This window comes from Hyaena hyaena, unplaced genomic scaffold (genome assembly GCF_003009895.1).
Source record: "Hyaena hyaena isolate Hyena2069 unplaced genomic scaffold, ASM300989v1 scaffold_93, whole genome shotgun sequence".
NCBI classification, from domain to species: domain Eukaryota; kingdom Metazoa; phylum Chordata; class Mammalia; order Carnivora; family Hyaenidae; genus Hyaena; species Hyaena hyaena.
The window spans coordinates 1,181,369-1,201,723 of record NW_024080724.1 but is presented as its reverse complement, the minus strand read 5'-3'; the positions used below and the strand labels follow the sequence as shown (position 1 = coordinate 1,201,723).

At 43.7% G+C, this 20,355-nt stretch overlaps 1 protein-coding gene across 3 annotated transcripts in view; it reads right to left on the bottom strand.

Annotated features, from left to right (window-relative positions):
- Window positions 1–20,355, bottom strand: part of TRMO (tRNA methyltransferase O) — a 46,588-nt gene that overhangs the window by 6,529 nt on the left and 19,704 nt on the right. For 2 of the 3 annotated variants that reach the window (XM_039234842.1, XM_039234844.1), the window contains exon 6: window positions 1,364–1,409. In XM_039234842.1, coding sequence (XP_039090773.1) covers window positions 1,391–1,409 — 19 coding nt within the window. In that variant the 3' untranslated portion in view covers window positions 1,364–1,390. Of the gene's footprint in view, window positions 1–976; window positions 993–1,363; window positions 1,410–20,355 lie in introns of those variants that run through there. The other variant, XM_039234843.1, reaches the window with a different exon arrangement.

Genomic DNA, 20,355 nt, shown 5'->3' with positions numbered 1-20,355 from the left:
AAAAAAATAATTATAGAGCCCTACGTGTTCGGAAAATTTAAAACAATTCAAGACAACTCCAAGAAGAAATCTTATAGAAATAGAAAAATATTTAAGATCAAACCATAACTAAAATATCACATATCAAAACCTGAGGGTTGGACCTGATGCAGTATGTTAAGGGAAAATTAGAGCCTTAATATTTATCTTAAAAAGAAAGAATTAAAAATTAATTAGGTAGGGAGAAGAAGGGGGGAAATGGTGGGGGAAAGGGAAAGAGGCAAACCATGAGAGACTCTTGAATGCTGACAAAAACTGAGAACTGATGGATGTGCGGGGGAGGAGGGAGATGGGCATGGAGGAGGGCACTTGTGGGGATGAGCACTGGGTGTTATGTGGAAACTAATTTGACAATAAACTATTCGTAAAAAAAAAAATTAAAAATTAAAAAAAAATTAACTAGTAAGCATGCTAACATTAAAAATTAAAAATTATAACAATAATAAATCCAAAAAGTAGAAGATAAAGAGGAGGAAAATTAATAAAATATAAAAATACAATAAAGAGATATCAACAAAAATAAAATCCATATGTTTAAAATCCATATGTTTGAAAAGCTTAATAAAATAGACAAACTTCTGACGAGAGAAAGAGATTGAGAGAGGGAGAGAAGGCTCGAATAAATACAATTAGTTAAGGAAAAGAGGACATAAACACAGATGCAGCATGTGTGCACCAGAAGATGTATACAAGAATATTTACACCAATACGTTTGTGGTACCAAACTAAAAAACCCACAAATGTCCTTCAAAGTGCATAAATAAGGGGGCCTGGGTGTCTTAGTCGGTTAAGCGTCCGACTTTCACTTAGGTCATGATCTTGCGGTTCGTGGGTTCGAGCCCCGCGTCGGGTTCTGTGCCGACTGCCAGCTCAGAGCCTGGAGCCTGTTTCAGAGTCTGTGACTCCCTCTCTCTCTGACCCTCCCCTGCTCATGCTGTCTCTCTCTCTCTCTCCTAGAAATAAATAAAACATTAAAAAAATTTTTAAAAAGTGCATAAATTATACTCATATAATTCAATGATACTTGGAAGTAAAAATGTATGAACTACACCTGCAAACATCAAAATGGATGAATCCAAAAAACAAAATGTCGAGCATGAAAAAGAAAAGTCACAGATGAACACATGCCTTATGATTCCATTTGCAAAAAGTGCTAAGGGATGAAACTAAGTAATACCTTTCTAATTTAGGAATTCTACATATAGGAGTAATATTAGAAATGTCTGCTGACTATTCAGGCAAGAGTCACAGGCACCAACCAATCAGAGTGGACACCCAGCCAACCAAAACAGACACCAGCTGTAAACAATGGGAGATGCTTTACCTGAGCAACAGGCTAAATGTCAGTCCTCTACACCATCACAGGATAACTACAAAGAAATACAGGAGGATTTATTAGCACAAAACTCTTGTTAGTAGTTATCTTGGACTGGGAGGAATTAGGAAACGATAGGGGAGAGGAATCCCAAGGGATCTATGATAATGTTCTGATCTCTTGTGTTGGGTGGTTGGTTCAAGGATGCTCATTTGGTGATGCTGCTGCTGATGATGATGTAAAAGGAGGAGGAGGAGAAAGATTGTACCAACTCCTTTTATATGGATATGTTTCACTAGAATCTTTTTTTTTTAATAACACTGGATTTAGGTTCAGAAATCTTGGGTTTCATATCTATATAAATTTCTTACTAACTAAAACTCAAAGGTTGTGACCTAACCACAACCACCTAACTACCTACCACCTACGGTAACAGCCTCAAACCTGGCCTCCTGAGTCCAGAGCTCACTCTTCTACACCTGATTCCACTGCAGAGCTTCCTTTAAGCTTCATTCTCTTGAACATGAATGGTTTGTCAAATGTAAAGCTGTTGTACTCAGGCTTCCAGGGGGTACGACCCCAGGGTCACCATGCACACAACTGTTGATGGAACTAGTATCCCCTTGCGGGCAATGCAAGTGTGCTCCTTGGGGTTGTGTAACTTGGTGCTACTAGCTCACTGGTTCTCCAGGAGAACTTCTGGAAGAAGAAATTTGCCATTGGGTTCAGGACAAAAAGATTGTCTATGCCAACAAAATTATTACACAGGAATTTAAAAAGTTAAGATTTCCAAATCCAAACCAACCTCCAACACCCAGGCCACTTTTTTATAACAACTATTGTCATGGCCCTAAATTTACCTTTTACAAAGCATCTTCACACCCATTATCTCAGGTCCACTCAGTCAGTGCCTCCCCTGACATAACTCACATCTAGAATTGGGGCTGGTCTCTTTTGGCTTTGGTAAGCTGCTCAGTGATGTTCCCCGGGTGCCTCTCTCTTCCTGCATGTCTCTTGGGGCAGTCCAATCTGTAACCTACTCACATCCAACCTCCCCCAAGGCCCTCACGGAACCTCCCCAGTAGAAATGGATCTTTGTTACCCCATTATAGCACAACCTTGGGTGTCTGTCTCTATACATTTGAAACATCTAGTAGATTTATCTCCTTACTCTTTTGTTCTTAGGATTCCAGTTTTTCAACCTTGGCACTATTGAGATTTGGGTCCAGACAGTATTTTGTTATAAGGACTCCCTATGCATTGTAGGAAATTTCCCAGTATCTCTGGCCTCTACCTACTAGATGACAATACCTACCCCCTTCTTCCCCACCCCTATTCCATTGCGACAGCCAAAAACATCTCCAGACATTACTAAATATCCACTAAGGGTTAAATCGTCCCTTGTGGAGAACCACTGCCCTGGGCTATGAGCACGCTGAGGACAGAGCAGTGACTTACACACTTATTCACTGTATCCCTGTCTAATGATGTCCTGGCACATAGGCACTTAGCAGTATAGAAAAATCACCTAGCATGTGCCAGATATAGTCTGGCGTATGTCAGTGTTGACTACCCTCTGGTCATTCAAGGCCAAATCTTCATGCAACCAATACTAGTATTAACTTGATATTTTCCTTTACATTGACTCATTTTATCTCAAATCAGCCGCCCAACATAGTACCTACATATAGTAAGCACAGCACCTGATACAAAGTGGGTGCTTAGTAATATTTGTGAACTATAAGTATATTTCACTTTTTAGCTCTTAGTATCAGCTTCACAGGAAGAAACTGATTTCTTGATTACCTATGTAGTCAGTTAGGGATCTCTGACTTCTGTAACAAATAAACCCGAGAATTTAAAAATTTTAACACAATGCGATTTTATTGAGAACGGTCCACCCAGGGTGTTCCCAGCTACCAGGTGACTCTCCATGTGGCAAGTGACACGCACCACTTACACTCACCTTCCACTAGTGAGGACCACTCCCAAGGCCCCAGCTCAGTGCAAAGGGGCCTGGAAAACAGAGTCACTGGCTGGCCAGCTTCATGCCAGTGATACCTCAATGCTGCGGAACTAGGTGCTCTGTTTTAGTGGGTAGCTAGCTGGCCCTGCCTCAGCTCATGTAAGGCATTGTCACTTCACTCCTCAGATACTACTTTCTCCTCCATAATGTCCCCTCCACAGCATCCTATCATCCAAGCCAGCTAACTATGCCTCTGATGTGGCCTAGAAGGAACAGTAGGGAAATTCATGTAGACAATGGATTCAGGAATCAACATACTCATCCCACCCTTTCCACCATTTGCCATTAGACAAATGGTAAAACCGAGAGAGAAGAAAAAGGTCTACTCAGGATTACCCACCAAGTCAGGGGCAGTACAAGACTCTGAGTTGTCTGCACCAGGCTGGCAGCAATGAGGCCCATTCACCCAGCTTCAATAGAAGCAGCCCAGGAATTAGTGCTGATGTCTACGCCCCACTCTGGAGTTCCTGACACCTCTTCTTGGATCTAGGCCCTTTCAAAAGGAGCATTTCAAATAGGAGCCATCAACACTTACAGAGGGTGGGTCTTAATCCACAGAGGATCATTAGCTTCACCCAAGTGATGGGACATCCATCATCACCTCCCCTTCTTCTACCAATTATCTATCTGCTAATTATCTGGGATTAAGAATTGACACGGAGCGACATGGTCATTAACTACATATTTGCACGGCTTATTCATGTTAGTGGGGCTGCTCGGTCTCACCGAGTCTAATTGGACCTGCCCACAACGCTGCACAACACATTTACATCTACTTGGCTGTCAGCAGCCAATGAAGGACTGCAGGATGTGTTTACTTCCAAAGGGACTTGGCTCTTGGCAAAAGCTTTTCTGCAGGCACGCTGGGTGTCTTGGCTTTCTGGCAATACGGACTGCAACTTAACTCAGAGCACACATTCAATTATTTGTCAAGCATATGTTAGCTCAAGCACTGTCGCAGACACGACACTGGCCCCACGATGAATGAGGCACTGTTCCTATCACCTGGAAGGTTTGTCTCCAGTCAAGGAAACCCATGCAAGCAGAGGAAGAGAGAGCCATGAGAGAAGGAAAGCAGAACACCATGGGAGTGCAACACCGGGGAAGATCTGTTTGGTCTGAGAAATCAGGGGAGGCCTCACAGAAGAGGTGGCATTTTCAGCAAAAAGCCACATAGAGAAAGGAATTCTAGGTGGAAGGAGCTGCAAAAGCAAGGGTACAGAGATGCGTGAGGAGATTAAGGAGTGACCTAGTGTGGACGGCACACATGCCACAGATGGGAAGGAGGTGGCCTGGCAGACTGGGGTCAGGACATGGGAGGGAAGGAGGTGCCTAGCAGACTGGGTCATACCATTGAGAATACTGAGTGTTCTGCTAAGGTCTGAAAATGTTTCCTCTGAGTACCAGGAACATGGAAGCAATTTTGTTCTGGTGTGTATGTGTGGGTGGGCATGTTTTAGTAAAAAATTTTTTTGAAAAATAGCATACATACAGAAAATTGTAAACATTCTCCCAAACTGACCACACCTATGCAAACATCACCCAGCTAAAGAAACAAATCATTACTAAAACTCCCCAAATCAGGGCCCCTGGGTAGCTTAGTTGGTTAAGCGTACAACTCCAGCTTAGGTCATGATCTCAAGGTTTGTGAGTTCGAGCCCCGTGTTGGGCTCTGTGCTGACAGCTCAGAGCCTGGAGCCTACTTCGGATTCTGTCTCCCCCTCCCTCTCCCTGTTCCTCTCCCACTTGCACTCTGTTTTGCTGTCTCTCTCTCAAAAATAAATAAAGAATAAAAAAAAATTTTAAAAACCTCCCCCTTTCAGGAAGAAAGAGAAAGCACTACTCTGACTTGAACATCATAAATTAGTTTTCCCTATTTTCTTGCATTTGGCTTCTTTTACTAAACACAATGTTTTCAAAACTCATCCATGTTGCTATACATAAATGTAGTTTTTCCTTTACCATTGCTAATATTCCATTGTATAAATGTATCATAATTATCTTTTTAAATTTTTTCAATGTTTTATTTATTTCTGAGAGAGAGAGAGAGAGAGAGAGAGAGAGAGAGAGACAGCATGAGCAGGGGAGGGTCAGAGAGAGAGGGAGACACAGAATCCGAAACAGGCTCCAGGCTCTGAGCTGTCAGCACAGAGCCCCATGTGGGGCTCAAACTCACGAACTGTGAGATCATGACCTGAGCCGAAGTCGGACGCTTAGCCAAACTGAGCCACCCAGGCGCCCCAAATGTATCATAATTATTAACAAGCATTGAGTAGTTTCCAGATAGGGGCTGTAAATCTTCTTGTGCATGTCTTTTGGTGTTTTCATGGAGGCACATTTGTTAGCTACCTATCTAGCAGTAGAATTGCAGGTCATAGGGAATGCAGGTATCTGTATGAATAGACACTGTTAGTTTCCCAAAGCCGTTTTGTCCATTTGCACTCCCACCAGAACGCGCGGAGTTCTGGTTGTTCTATACCCTCACCAACACTTGATATTGTCGGCCTTTGTATGTCTTAGGCTAGTTTGTTTGGAGGGGAGTGACACGATCCTACCTAGGCTGAAGGATGTTCACTCTGGCAGCAGCATAGTGTGGTGGTTAGAAAAGAGGGAGCTGGCACAAGAGGACCAGTCATGAAGCTCGACTGTAAGGTCCAGGAGAGAGGGGTAATGAAATTAAGTGGCAACAGAACTGGGGAAAACAAAACAAAACAAAACAAAACAAAACCAAAAAACCCCCAGCTGCCTAAAAGAGGCACTGAAGGGGTGGAATACAAGAACAAGAACACAAGGTAAAAGTGGACTTAAGAGGGAGATGGAAGGTTTTTGCATGAGGTGACTGGCTGGGTAAAGGGCGTCAGGTTTGAAGTCAGGAGAAAACAACCTAATTTGGGACACACTGTGTTTGCAAGGTAGGACAAAAGGGAGATGTCCAATAAACTGTTGGTTAGATGAGTCTGTTGCTAAGGGATGAGGTCAAGGCTGGCGACACTGAGTTAGGATGTATCATCACAGAGGTAGGGGTTGAAGCCAGAGGTGTGGCTGAGATTTCCACGGCGGGGGGGGGGGGGGGGGGGGGGGGGGGGGGGGGGGGGGGGGGGGGGGGGGGGGGGGGGGGGGGTTGCATGAAATGAAGAGAGGAGGGCTGAAGACCAGCCGCCTACCTTCAGGGGATGAGCAGAGGAAGAAGAACAAGAGACAACATCGCAACATCGCTTCCCTCTGAAATGCTGGCAGGGGCTGTGAAGTGTGAGTCAGGCCCTTTGAGCACCAGCAGCAGTCTGGGGTCCGTCTCACTAGCCACAGTTTTCTCCTGAATGAATTTGCATCACTAACTTCAAAACTGCATTGTGAAATCCGCATCAGATTGCGTACCTCTGGCAGCATCCTGGGGACAATGGGACTCATAGCATCCTGGGGCTGGGAGTCCTCTCCACCTCCACCACATCTCTGCCAATTAGTTATCCAGCACCCCAGGCAGGGAGCTAATACTTCCCACGGCAGCCATTCCACTGTTGAGCAAGTGAGGAGATAAGAAAACCTTTTCTTACAAATGCAGTCTCACCAGGTTCAAGTCAAAGGGAAAAATAAAGCTACACTCTAATGATGATGACCCTGGGTAGTATAAGATGCAAAAACTCTGAGTTCTGGAAAATCTGTTTCTGTTCACATATCCACCAGCATCTTCCTGCTGGGGTTGGGGTCATGGCGTTTGACTCCCTCCCAGGAAGCTACAGTGATTTCACTACCATTTGCACACTGGATGGGAATGTGCTCATCCGCTTCAGGCATTCTTCTGGCTTCATCAAGCAGTGAGTACTGCCCTGGAATTTGGCCAGTCTCTCAGGACTCAAGCAGTGCATGCCACAGCACAGATCCGCCAGGCTGGACACGCGGGAAGAATGAGCGGCTGAGAGCGAGCCCACTGCAAGCAAGGTGGGCACAATGCCATTCTGTTCAACATATTTTTTCTAAATATGTATCTGCACCTGGCCCTGTGGGGGTCTCTGGAGAAGATGAAGCAAGACAGACATGATTAAAACATGGCTCCCATCCTGGGGGAAATTGGTGGAAGAAACAGACATGCAAGAGAGAAAGGTGGATGAAACCTTTTTTTTTTTTGCTTTATTTTTATAAGTTGCCAGAACACCCACTTAAGCAGCCTCTGTAGGGTCTGAATTATGGAAATATGGATTCTGGAAAAGACATCAAGGAAAAATGCCCTTGAACCTCAATGGAAAGGGTCTTATCAACCACTGTTAAAACTGACATAGCGGGGTGCCTGGGTGGCTCAGCTGGTTAAGCTCTGACTTTGGCTCAGGTCATGATCTCACAGTTTGTGGATTCAAGTCCCACATTGCATTCTGTGTTGACAGCTCAGAGCTTGGGGCCTATTCAGGGTATGGGATATGGTCATGGGATACACCACTTAACATCACATATTGCACCCGCAGGAGCTAGCCTCATAGAATGCTGAAATGCCCTTCTAAAGGCACAAGGTACCACCTCTGAGGCAACATCCTGAAAGGATAGAGAGCCATCCTTCAGGATGTAGTATATTCATTAAATCAGAGACCCCTATATGGTGGTGTGACCCCACTAGGAAGGACAGATGGCCTGGGAACCAAGGGGTGGAAGCAGCACTGGCCCTACTAACCCAATGACCTTCAGTCCCAATGACCTTCTGTAAGACTGTGTGCTTCCTGTCCCACAACTTTGGGCTCTGCAGGGTCTCACTTCCATGAATCTGGTTAGTTTATCATGAGTCTTCAGTTGGACTTCTTTTTTTTTTTTTTTTCCAGTTGGATTTCTTGATTGGAACTTATTGTTTTATTAGAAAATTAGTTGATTTGCAGAAATTGGTTGCATTTTTATAGACCAATATTGAAGGAACAGAAAGAAATCAAGAAACTGATCCCATCCACAATTGAACAAAAAACCATTAAATGCCTAGGACTAAACCTAACCAAAGATATAGGAGATCTGTATGATGAAAAGTATAGAAAACTTATGAAGGAAATTGAAGAAGACACAAAGAAATGGAAAAACATTCCATGCTCATGGATCGGAAGAATAAATATTGTTAAAAGGTCATTATTACCCAAAGCAATCTACACATTTAATGCAATCCCAATCAAAATTGCACAAGCATTCTTCTCAAGGCTAGAACAAATTATCCTAAAGTTTGTATGGAACCACAAAAGACCCTGAAAAGCCGAAGTAATATTGAAGAAGAAAACCAAAGCAGGAGGCATCACACTCCCGGACTTTAGCCTCTACTACAAAGCTGTAATCATCAAGACAGTATCGTATTGGCACAAAAACAGATACATAGACCAATGGAATAGAATAGAGAACTCAGAACTGGACCCACAAACGTATGGCCAACTAATCTTTGACAAAGCAGGAAAGAGTATCCAATGGAAAAAAGACAGCCTCTTTAACAGATGGTGCTGGGAGAACTGGACAGCAATGTGCAGAAGAATGAAACTAGATCATTTTCTCACACCATACATAAAAACAAACTCAAAATGGATAAAGGACCTGAATGTGAGACAGGAAATCATCAAAACCCTAGAGGAGAAAGCAGGAAACAACCTCCTTGACCTCAACCACAACAATTTCTTACTTGACACATCCCCAAAGGCAAAGGAATCAAGAGCAAAAATGAACTACTGGGACCTCATCAAGATGAAAATCTGCACGGCAAAGGAAACAATCCATAAAACTAATAGGCAACCAATGGAATGGGAAAAGATAGTTGCAAATGACATATTGGATAAAGGGCTAGTATTCAAAATCTATAAGGAACTCACCAAACTCCACAGCTGAAAAACAAATAATCCAGTGAAGAAATGGTCAGAAGATATGAACAGACACTTCTCCAAAGAGGACATCCTGATGGCCAACAGACACATGAAACGATGCTCAGCGTCCCTCCTCATCAGGGAACTACAAATCACAACCACACTGAGATACCACCTCATAACGGTCAGAGTGGTTAAAATGAACAAATCAGGAGACTCTAGATGCTGGTGAGGATGTGGAGAAACGGGCACCCTCCTACACTGTTGGTGGGAATGCAAACTGGTGCAGCCCCTCTGGAAAACAGTGTAGTTTTTATCCTCAAAAAATAAAAAATTAACAACAGAACTCCCCTATGACCCAGCAATAGCACTGCCAGGAATCTACCCAAGGGATATAGGAGTGCTGATGCATAGGGGCACATGTACCCCAATGTTCATAGCAGCAATCTCCACAATAGCCAAAACATGGAAAGAGCCCAAGGGTCCATCAACTGACAAATGGATCAAGAAGATGTGGTTTATCTATACAATGGAATACTACATGGCAATGAGAAAGAATGAAATGTGGCCATGTGTAGCAACATGGATGGACCTTGAGGGTGTTATGATGAGCAAAATAAGTCAGGCAGAAAAGGACAGATACCATATGTTTGCACGTATAGGTAGATTAGGAGGAACTTAACGGAGGAGAAGGGGAAAACTAGTTGGGGAGAGGGAGGGAGGCAAACCATGAGAGACTCTTGAATGCTGAGAACAAACTGAGGGCTGATGGGGGTGGGGGAGGGGGAAGGGGGTTAATGGGCATGGAAGAGGGCACTTGTTGGATGAGCAATGGGTGTTATATGGAAACCAACTTGACAATAAAATATTTAAGAATGAATGAATGAATGAATAAATAAATAAATATTTTAAAAAAGAAAATTATTTGATTTGCTCATCTTCATTGTGGTGATGATTGCACTGGCATATATATATGGCATAACTCATCAAATTACACAATTTTTAAAGATTATTTTGAGAGAGAGAGCATGCACACATATGTGTGCGTGTGTGTAGGAGAGGCAGAGAGAGGAGGAGAGAGAGAATCCCAAGCAGGCTCCAGCAGTGTCAGTGCTAAGGACCCTGACACAGGGCTTGATCCCACAAACTGTGAGATCATGACCTGAGCCGAAATCAAGAGTTGATTTCCGATAACCGACTGAACCACCCAGGTGTCCCTAAGTTGTACATTTGAAGTAATTTACATAAAAAAACTGTAAAAAGAGAGATGCCTGGCTGACTCAGTTAGTAGAGTGTGCAACTCTTGATCTCAGGGTTGTGAGTTCAAGCCGCACATTGGGTGCAGAGATCACTTAAACATAAAATCTTTTTTAAAATCTGTAAAAAGAAAAAAAAATGAATAGTTATGTGAAAGACATAATCTCAAAAATATTAAGATTTCAATAGGGATTTTGGTAAAAATATAGAACGTAGGTAAGAAAAATCAAGAAACCCTTCATAGGAGAAGTATAGACACGATTCAAACTTGACCAAATATATTTTTGTAATAACTTCAAATGCTCTCTTTAAAAGCGGAACTACCTTAGGGGTGCCTGGGTTGCTCAGTCAGTTGAGCATTGGACTTCGCCTCAGGTCATGATCTCCCAGCATGGAGCCTGCTATGGATTCTCTGTCTCCCTCTCTCTCTGCCCCTTCTCTCCTCTCTCTCTGCCCCTTCCCTCCTCTCTCTCTCTCTCTCTCAAAAATAAATAAATGTTAAAAATAAGGTTGGACTACCTTAAGGAGAAGTCACCTCCTACTCCTCAGGTCAGGATGGGTTTGGTTGTGCAGGCTGGGGCAGAGCCTTGGAAGAGGGGATTGCTCTGTAAAATGAGGGGAAAGAATCACCATGCTGGGAAGAGGGGAGGCACCTGGGAGAGAGGGGAAAGGGTCAGCAGGGCAGGATGCTGCATGGGTAGAGGATGGAGAGTTGAGAGCCTTTAGGGGCACAGCAACACAAAAGGGACTTTGGGAGGAAAAGAATTAATAGAGAGGATTTTGAAGTTGTTTGCCATGGTGTGTGCTATGGGCCTCTTTCTCTCTGGTCACTTCTGCACAGTCTTTAGCAAAGGCTGCATTGCTCACTAGCTCTTTTATGTGAAAGGGGATCCTTTTGGGAGTTCTAAAGGGGGCCGGGGATGAGTTGTACACCTGTGTTGATGCAAGGCAAGAACAGGTTGTGCAACGAAGCTGGAGTTAAAGGCTCCCAAGTGAATGAGCAAAAATTTCTTTTTTAGGCCTTTAGAAATGACTTTAGGCCCTCCAAGGCTGTGGGGTTCAAGCTGAGATCTCCAAGGGGTAAAGAAGGACCCAGTTAATATCCAGGTTCAAGGTGAGGGGAATAGGGAGGGAATAGCATGAGGAGGTATACATCTGACATGATGAAAAGATGCTGGAGAATAGGAGGGCACAGAGGAGGGAGGGAGGGTTTAGAAAGAGCTGGAGGTTTGAGGGGTCTGCTGGGCTGAGAGGCTAGGAATTCACCTTATACCTTGTCCCCCCTCAAACCACTATCCTGGAGAAACTGACAACCAGCCTCCAGCACAGATCTAGTCTCCCCACCCCCCCATCCCTCTTTTCTAAATCTCACTTTTCTAAATCAATTATGTTGGCCTAGAGAGACAACTGAGATGGAAACTCTCAGAAAAGAAGAGAGAATCACCCTTGTGGGAAAGAAAGGGCTGGAGTAGAGACAGGGGCTTCTATCCAACACCCACAGACCACCATTCCGGGTGCTGTACAGAGGTTCTGGGGAAACCCCAGTCATGCAATTTAGGGACCACAAACTGAATTATTCAGAGTACAGAGAACCTGCAGAACAGAGTCCTCAACCTTCGTTCACCAGTCTTGGCTCAGCCTTTCCTATGTGTTACAACTAATCTGGATAGCAGTGCTGAGCCTCTGAAAGTTTTTAATCAGGTGCTGTCCTCATGGAGCAGAATTCTACCTTCTAGAGCATATCCCATTTGAGATTTTGGACTCTTCCTCAGGAGAGGCCTTCCAATTGAAGAAAATCAACTGAGGACCCTGCAGAAAAGACCCTTCTCTGAGGTTTAAAAAAAAAAAAGAAAGAAAATAGAAAATACTTTTATCCACTTTACAAATGAATAAAAGAGAAGGAATGCCGAGCTCCATTAATGCACCGTAGAAAAGTTATCCATGAATAATGATCTGCCTAGAGAGAAAAGAGGAAGAATTGAGTCCAAGCCCCTCATTTGTTTCTTGTCTTTCAACATCAAGGCAGGGGTAAGAAGAAGTGCCAAGAGGGAGCATTTGCAGGTAAGTTTCTGCCAGAACAGTCCAGAGCTCTCAAGAGTTTAACTTAGTCTCTCCTTTCCATGAGACTCACTCAGGTCTACAGTCTGTGAGAATGTCAGCTGCGAGAGCCCATCTCTCTCTGAAAACAAAGCTTTCAGCAGGGGAACTCAGAGGAAGGAGTCAGAACCTAGAATATTTTGGGGTTCTCTGCTAGGCCCACCCAAGGGAATGAAAGACTGAGGGAGTTGGCCAGTGGGTCTTGTCCACTAGGTGGCGGTGTGAGGTGCAGTGGTAGGACTCTCTGGATTCAGGTCCTGATTTGGGACAAACTGTTTAACTTTCCTAAGGCTCATATTCCTGTGGAGATACGCTTGGCCTGCATCCTTCACAGCGTAGTTGTGAGGATCTGATGGGACAAAGTATAAAGCACTATTCCATACTGGAGCCTGTCCATTTTCACTGACTTATCTTGTATACTAATGCTTGGGGCTCTCAGAGCCTAGTGTCCCAAGACCATTTTACTCAGCCTCCTAGAAGATCCCTTGCTCCTCCCTTCACCACATGTGACCATTTCTCCTGGTGTCCCAGGTTGGACAGGTTGCCAGAAAGAAGGTCATGTGACAAGGAACCTGCTTGCTCTTTGGAAAAGCAGGTATTAATGAATCTCTTCTCCTTTTTTCTTGTACCTCTGTTCCTAGCATGGCCCATGTGATTCCAGGACCCCATTGCAGCTGAACTTGCACGGGAGGGTGAATCTATAGGGAAGGGGATGTGACAGAAACTCCCTGGTTGAGAAATGAAAGAAGTGTTGTGCAAGGATATAGGGGAATGTGACTTCTGCCAGGCCTGCTGGGTCCCCCATCCCCATTCTGCTCCCAGCTGCAACTTGTACCTCTTATCTTGTGGAACCATCTGGGCTAACTTCTTAATGGGGACAGCAAGATCCCCGCTGGGAGGATCGATAGAGTGACTGTAGAAGCTGATCTTCTGATGTTTGGGGAGTTTGGGGAAGATGCTGCTCCCTCTGGGTCCACTTTGGTTTCCACATCTCCTCTGCCCGAGGCCTCCCCTCTCTCACAGGCGTCTCTGGGGGACTCTGCAAGCAGTTGCATTGAGGTGGTAGCCTCTTCCCCTCAGCCCTGGTATCTAGGAGCTCCTGAATACACAAGTCACAAAGGGACTGAGTTTCCAGATTATGGACGGGAAAGAATAGGAGGAAGGGTAGTTCCCAAACAATTGAAGCACATCAATGAATTCTTCTGGGACTACTTTAGTCTCTTCCTGACACACAGGATGCTGAAGACTCTCAACCCTTGTGAAGGAACAGATAAACCAGAGCAATTGCATCGTCTTCAGTTCCCAATCCCCCAACACTGAAGGTGGGGCTGGGGGGAGAAGGCTCTTGGCAGCAGAAATGGAACCAGCTCTTCCAGGGTCTCCCCTCTCTGCATGAGTCCTTGGGGCTAGTGTCCTGGTCTCTGGAGAGGGTTTATCCCCAACTAGCATCTCCCTGTCTTATTTAGTGTATTCCCTAATGGGCCCAGTTCAAATACAGGCTAAAGAATCCCCACTGACCTGGGGCACCCCAGGCCCTCTTCGACTTTTCTCCCACTCTCTCAGTCCCTATTAGGGCCTGTGGAGTGTCCTTTCCTAGATACCAGGATGAAGTACAGTCACTCATCCCAAGGGAAATTAAATCCCTGGGTTGGCACTTATTGTAGAAGCAGCTGGAACATTTGTGATGTCTGCCCTCTTGTAGTCCAAAGATCTCAAGAAATTTTTAATCCTCCAACTCCCAACACTCCTATGGGGCCTCTTGGTCTTAAGTACCAGGTTCTGCCTTTGCTGGAGAATTTCCTAGCAATGAGATCTGGGGCAACTGCAGCACCACCTTTGAAAACTTTATCCAGCAGTGAGCCCATGTGGCACAAATACAGCCTCAGGGCAAATTAGCAGGGACTTCTCCAACAAAGGGCAAATGTGGACCTTTACAGCCCTCTATCATAGGTGCCAAAGCAGCAGGGAAGGATCTAGGCCAGAGGACAGTGAGGCATCCAGGAAGCTGCCATGTGAGGGGCCTGGCAAAGTGCCAGCTAGGGAGTGCTATGCAAAGACTCTGTAACATAGCCCAAGGAAGGCCCCCTCCCCAAATAATCTAGTATTTAGAAAGCTACCCCATGAGGAGCCTAGGGTCTGATTATGAGGAGACAAAGTGACTTCATATGTCACTCAGGGAATGACTCATCAAGAGCAACTGGAAAACACCCTAAAGATTCACTTGGACAAAAAGTTGGGTAGATATCTCTGGCAGGAGCCCTTGTAGGTGTATGTCATTCAAGGCTTGTTGCCAACTGCCCCCTCCTGTAAAGTACTATAACCAATAGGAAACTGGCGATTTGGCACCTTCAATGAATCAAAACACTGCCTGAATTCCTTCTGAAAGCTTTCCTTCCTTGATTTAGGCATTAGATAAGCACTAGAAGCCCAGGTTATATGGTTTGGAGTACAGCAGAGGTAGAACTTACCTCTCAAGGTCCTTAAGTCCATTAAACTGTTGATAGAGACCAAAACATAGTTTCCCTGGTCTGCTTTCCCTCTCAGCCACACGTGTTTCAGGGATGACTAAGCCAAGGTTGCTTGCTTATTAGCTCTTTGAAAGAGGGGCGCCTGGGTGGCTCAGTGGGTTAAGCGTCTGACTTTGGCTCAGATCATGATCTCACAGTTCGTGGGTTCGAGCCCCACATCAGCTGTGCTGACAGCTCAGAGCCTGGAGCCTGCTTTGGATTCTGTATCTCCCCCTCTCTCTGACCCTCTGCTGCTCATGCTGTCTCTCTCAGAAATAAATAAAACATTAAAAATTTTTGAAAGAAACCATTGGGCAAGTCAGGAGACAAGCTGATCACAAAAAAATTCCCTGAATATTTCTTTCCCTGCCCTCTCAGCTGTGAGCAAGGAAGCCAGAAGGTCCTGAGATGTTGGTCATGGTTCACACAAGACCTCCAGTCCAAGGAGAAGACAAACTTTCACCCATCATAGACAAATCGTGGCACAATGTGACTGTACGGGGGACAAGAAAGGCAGTCCAGAGTCACTCCCAGTCAAATGATGGCAGGATACAACCTGTGAGTGGAGTTGTATACCATCAGACTCCAACCTTGGAGAAGCAGTGTCCCAGAGGCAGAGAACAGAGGAAGAGTATTTGGAGGGAATCACCGCAGAACGGAGTATCTCCTTGGAGTTTCCACTTTAGGAAAAAGCTATTGGAGATTAAATTAGGGATTCCTTCAAGGGTCAAATAGTCCAGAGAGATAGTGAAGTCCAAGAAGACTCCAGCTCCGATGTCACAACTGGAAGATGTTCTGAGAATCAGTGAACTGAGAGATGCTCAGAAACTGAACAAGTAGTCAAGGGGCTTCAGTGACCAAGTATTGCCCCCACACTCCAAATGTTGGCTGCCCAAGATATGGAACAGGCAAGCCTTAAAGAGCAGATTGCTGATGGATTGAGGCTCATATTGGAGGTAGGCTGCAGAGCCAGCCTCAGGGCTTTCCCACTGAAGTGCCCCTTGCCTTAGATAGCCAGCCTACTTCATTTCCTTGAATCTTTAAATCAATTGGAGGAGTTGACCCTTAATGATACTGTGTCTTCTGACTCACAAACCTTGTAGATATCTCCATTTCTTCAATATCCCTCAGCAGTGTCCTATAATTTTGTGTACAGACATTACACATAATTCAAAACATTTTATCCCTATTTATTTTGTAATTTTATCTAAATGGTATTTTTATTTAAACTTCTAATTGCTCATGGCTTATAGAGATAAAATTTATTTTTGTTTTTTGACCTTATATTCCATGACTTTGTTAAACTCACTTATTAGCTCTAGTGGCTTTTTTTGGTGACTTAGAGTTTCCTTCATAGATGTGTTATCTGTAAATAAGGAAAATTATATTTCTTCTTTTCTGATCTGTATGCCTTTCCTTTTTCTTGCCTTACTGCATTTAGTTCCTCCAGTACAATATTGAATAGAAGTGGTATGTATAGATACCTCGTTCTGATCTCAAGAGTGGAAAACATTCAGCCTTTCAGCATTATGATGTGGGCTGCGGGTGTTTTATAGATGCCCTTTTGTCAAACTGAGGAACTTCCCTTCTATTCTTAGTTTTGAGGGTTTTTTTTGTTTTTGTTTTTGTTTTGAACCAGGAATGGACATTAGATTTGGTCAAATGCTTTTTCTGCATCTACTGAAACCATCTTTTTTCTTAGTTTGTAAATATGGTGAATTACATTGATTGCTTGTTTAAAATGTTACACCAACCCCATATTCCTGAGATGAACCTTACCCAGTCATGATGTATTATCCCTTAATATATTGTTGGATTAAATTTTCTAAAAATTTGTTTAGAACTTTTGGCAACTATATTCATGAGAGATATTGGCTGTAGTTTTATTTCTTGTAATATTTTTGTTTGGTTTTGGTATCAAAGTAATTTGGGGCTCACAAAACGAGTTGAAAAATATTCCCTTTCATATTTTTTGTTTAGAATTTTTCTTCCTTAAACATTTGATAGAATTCACCAGTGAAGCCCTCAGCACCTGAAGTTTTCTGTGTGAGAAGGTTTTTAATTATAATTTCAGTTTGATAGAAGGGTTATTCTTTGTTAAGCAGATTGCTACTTGGTATCTTTCATATTTTTTGTTCATTTCATTTAAAATGTATTGACATAAAGTTCATAATATTCCATTTAAATAATCTGAAGAATCTATAGAGGTGTCACCTCTCATTCCTGATATTATTAATTGGTGTCTTCTTTTATTTTTTTTAATTTTTTTAATGTTTTATTTATTTCTAGGAGAGAGAGAGAGAGAGACAGCCCCGTTGTCTTCTTTTTTTTCTAATCAGTCTGGCCAGAAGTTTATCAAATTTTTGTTCTGAAAGAACCAGCTTTAGGTTTTCCTCTTTTTTTTTTCCTATTTCATTGATTTCTGCTTTTACCTTTATTATTTTCCTTCTTCTGCTTATTTGGGCTTATTTTCTTTTTTTGCTTTCATTTATTGGGATTTTAGCAGGCAACAGAAATAAATGCATGGGTTCACTCTATATTTATCCAGAAATCAGAGACGTGATTCCAGAGAGGTGGTAAACTCTGTTTCAGTTTGGTTTTCTGGCTTTTTCATTTTTCTAATGGAATTGTCATTTGTAGATTCTCTCAGTATTTAAGATGTCAGTATCTAAGAATGCTAGTTTTGGGGAGCCTGGGTGGCTTAGTCGGTTAAGCGTCCGACTTTCGCTTAGGTAATGATCTCACGGTTCGTCAGTTTGAGCCCCGTGTCGGGCTCTGTGCTGACTGCCAGCTCAGAGCCTGAAGCCTGTTTTAGAGTCTGTGACTCCCTCTCTCTCTGACCCTCCCCTGCTCACGCTGTCTCTCTCTCTCCCCTAGAAATAAATAAAACATTAAAAAAAAAAAGAAGAAGAAGCCATGTGTGGCCTTTAAAAAAAAAGGAATGCTGGTTTTGCAGTTTGACTCAGGTTTTCCCTCCTAAGTCTTCCCCCTTCCTAGCTATGTGGTCTTATAAAGTAATTAAATGTCTTTGAGCCTCAGTTTGCTCATATGTACAATGGAAAAAATAGTAGTATCTTTCCATTATTTATCTGCTCTTTCATTATTATTATCACAAAAATCTATACTACTGTAAAGACCCTTTCAGCATCTTGGGACTTTTTTCATGTTAATCCCTCCTGTTAGATAAATCAGCTTTCTACTGGTCCCCTCAAGAGTGTGGTACACATACAGAAGCTAGCTTTTGCTTTGTAACAAATTACCCTAAAATTTGTGCTTGAAATAACATTTTCCCTGTTTCTATGTATTGGCTGGGCAGTTTTTCTGGTCTAGGACAACTCAGATCTAGGCGATGTAGGGACAAACTGCATTTGTATGTGTGGTGACGAGTTCAGTGTCAGCTGGGACTTGGGCATAACTAGAGAATCATCCAGCCGGTTAACCTGGGGTTGTTCACGTGGCAGTACAAGGGTTCCCCAGAGGAAGAGGAGAGGGGTAAGCCCTGCCGACCAAGCTCCTCCCACCTCATGACCCAGGGGCTATTCTGTGCTTGGCGTCACTAATTTTATGTCAATTGTTTTCCCTTTACAGTCATTTGCAAGCACTCTATACTCACGTTGTCTGACTATATTAAAGGTATCTTTCAATGTGACCTTTTATCTTGGCAAAGATAGGACATTAGGCAAAGAACTAAGAAAAATCAGTTGTTCTTTTTTTATTATTATTAAAGGGTTTTGGTTTTTTTTTTTTTTGCTTTTTTTAGTTTATTTACTTATTTAGGGAGAGAAAAAATGCGAGCGAGTTGGGCAAGGGCAGGGAGACAGAGAGAGACTCCCAGGCAGGGAGTCCTGACAGGAGTCAAGCGGTCCTGATATCACGGGTCCCTGAGGTCCCCTGGATAACCTGCCTCACCCCTCTGGGACTCGGTTCTGCCTTGGCTCTGCCAGTTCTCCCAGACCTCAACTCCACCCCAACCCAGGCAGAGCCTGAGCCTCCAAATAAGTTGACAACCCTACTCCATCCCTGACCCAGAATGGCTCTGCTCTGCCACCTGCCAACAGGCCAGCCTGCCCCTCCTCCTACTCTGCCCCATCTCCACCTCAGCACAGCGCCCTTACCCAGTGGGCACAGCTGATCCCCAGCTCCAAGCTTCTCCTTTCTTGCTGACCGAGCTTCCATTCTGACAGTGAGTAAGGGCCAGCTCTGGGGACGCAGGAAGAGCAATCCCCACCAGTCAGTCTGTGAGCTCACTAAATAAAACATGTAGACAGAGACAGTGGGTGGAGCTGACGAGTGAATGGATCCTACAAGCAGAGACCTATCCCATAGTCCAGACTGGATGAAGTGCGCAGGCTTGGTGAGTGCTGGGTTAAGGTGCTCACCATGGCTTAGCTCTATGCCAGCAACAGCATCCACACAGGTGCCTAGAGGCACAATGCCTTATCCAAAACCCTGTCTCTGGAAGAACAAAAGACGTCAGTGTACCCTTGGGGACAAGCTGTCCAGGTTCCGCCAGTTTTCCTGCCCCAAAGTGGCTCAGCTCCACAGCTGATGTGTGACCTGGGCGGTTTCTGGTTTTGTGATCCATATGTGATGCTCCAGGAAAAAGTAAAAATGTCTGTACCTGCATTTACCAGATTTGGGGGCAGGAGCGGGTCATACAGTTATGTGTTTAGCTGTATAAATCTAACTTACTTAAGTTAGGACATTTTACTCTCCTTATGCTCCACGTATAAAAATAATGTGTATTCATGATTAGAAAAAGCCCACATCATACTGAAGAGAATGAGTTTCCTTCCCCAATGAGCTCCCAGAGACCAATCCCCAGAGACAACCACTGTTGGCATATTTTTATTTATCCCTCCAGAAACGTTCTACATGTGTGTAAACATGGAACTTCATTTTATGCATATAAATAGAATATTTTAAAACATACATGGTATTTATGTCATATTTGTAAGTTTTCTCACATGGCTGTATGACTAGATCCTTTCAAAAACATAGATAATCCCTGACGTAGAAGCATGTAATAGCCCCAAAACTTAATTTGGGCCAAACAATAAGTATTTTCAGCTCTGCAGGCCACAGTCTCTGTCACATCTTCTTGTTTTGTTTTTGTTTACAATCTTTTTAAAATGTAAAGACCACTCTCAGCTCTTACTTAGGCTGTTATATAAAAACAGGATGTGAGCCAAACCTGGCCTTCGGATTATAGTTTGCTGACCCCCATTGTAAATAGCAGTTAGGTACCAAACTTAGCTCTCAGAAGCTAAACTGACCCACAATGGGTTGCTGAGATGCCTAAAGAGA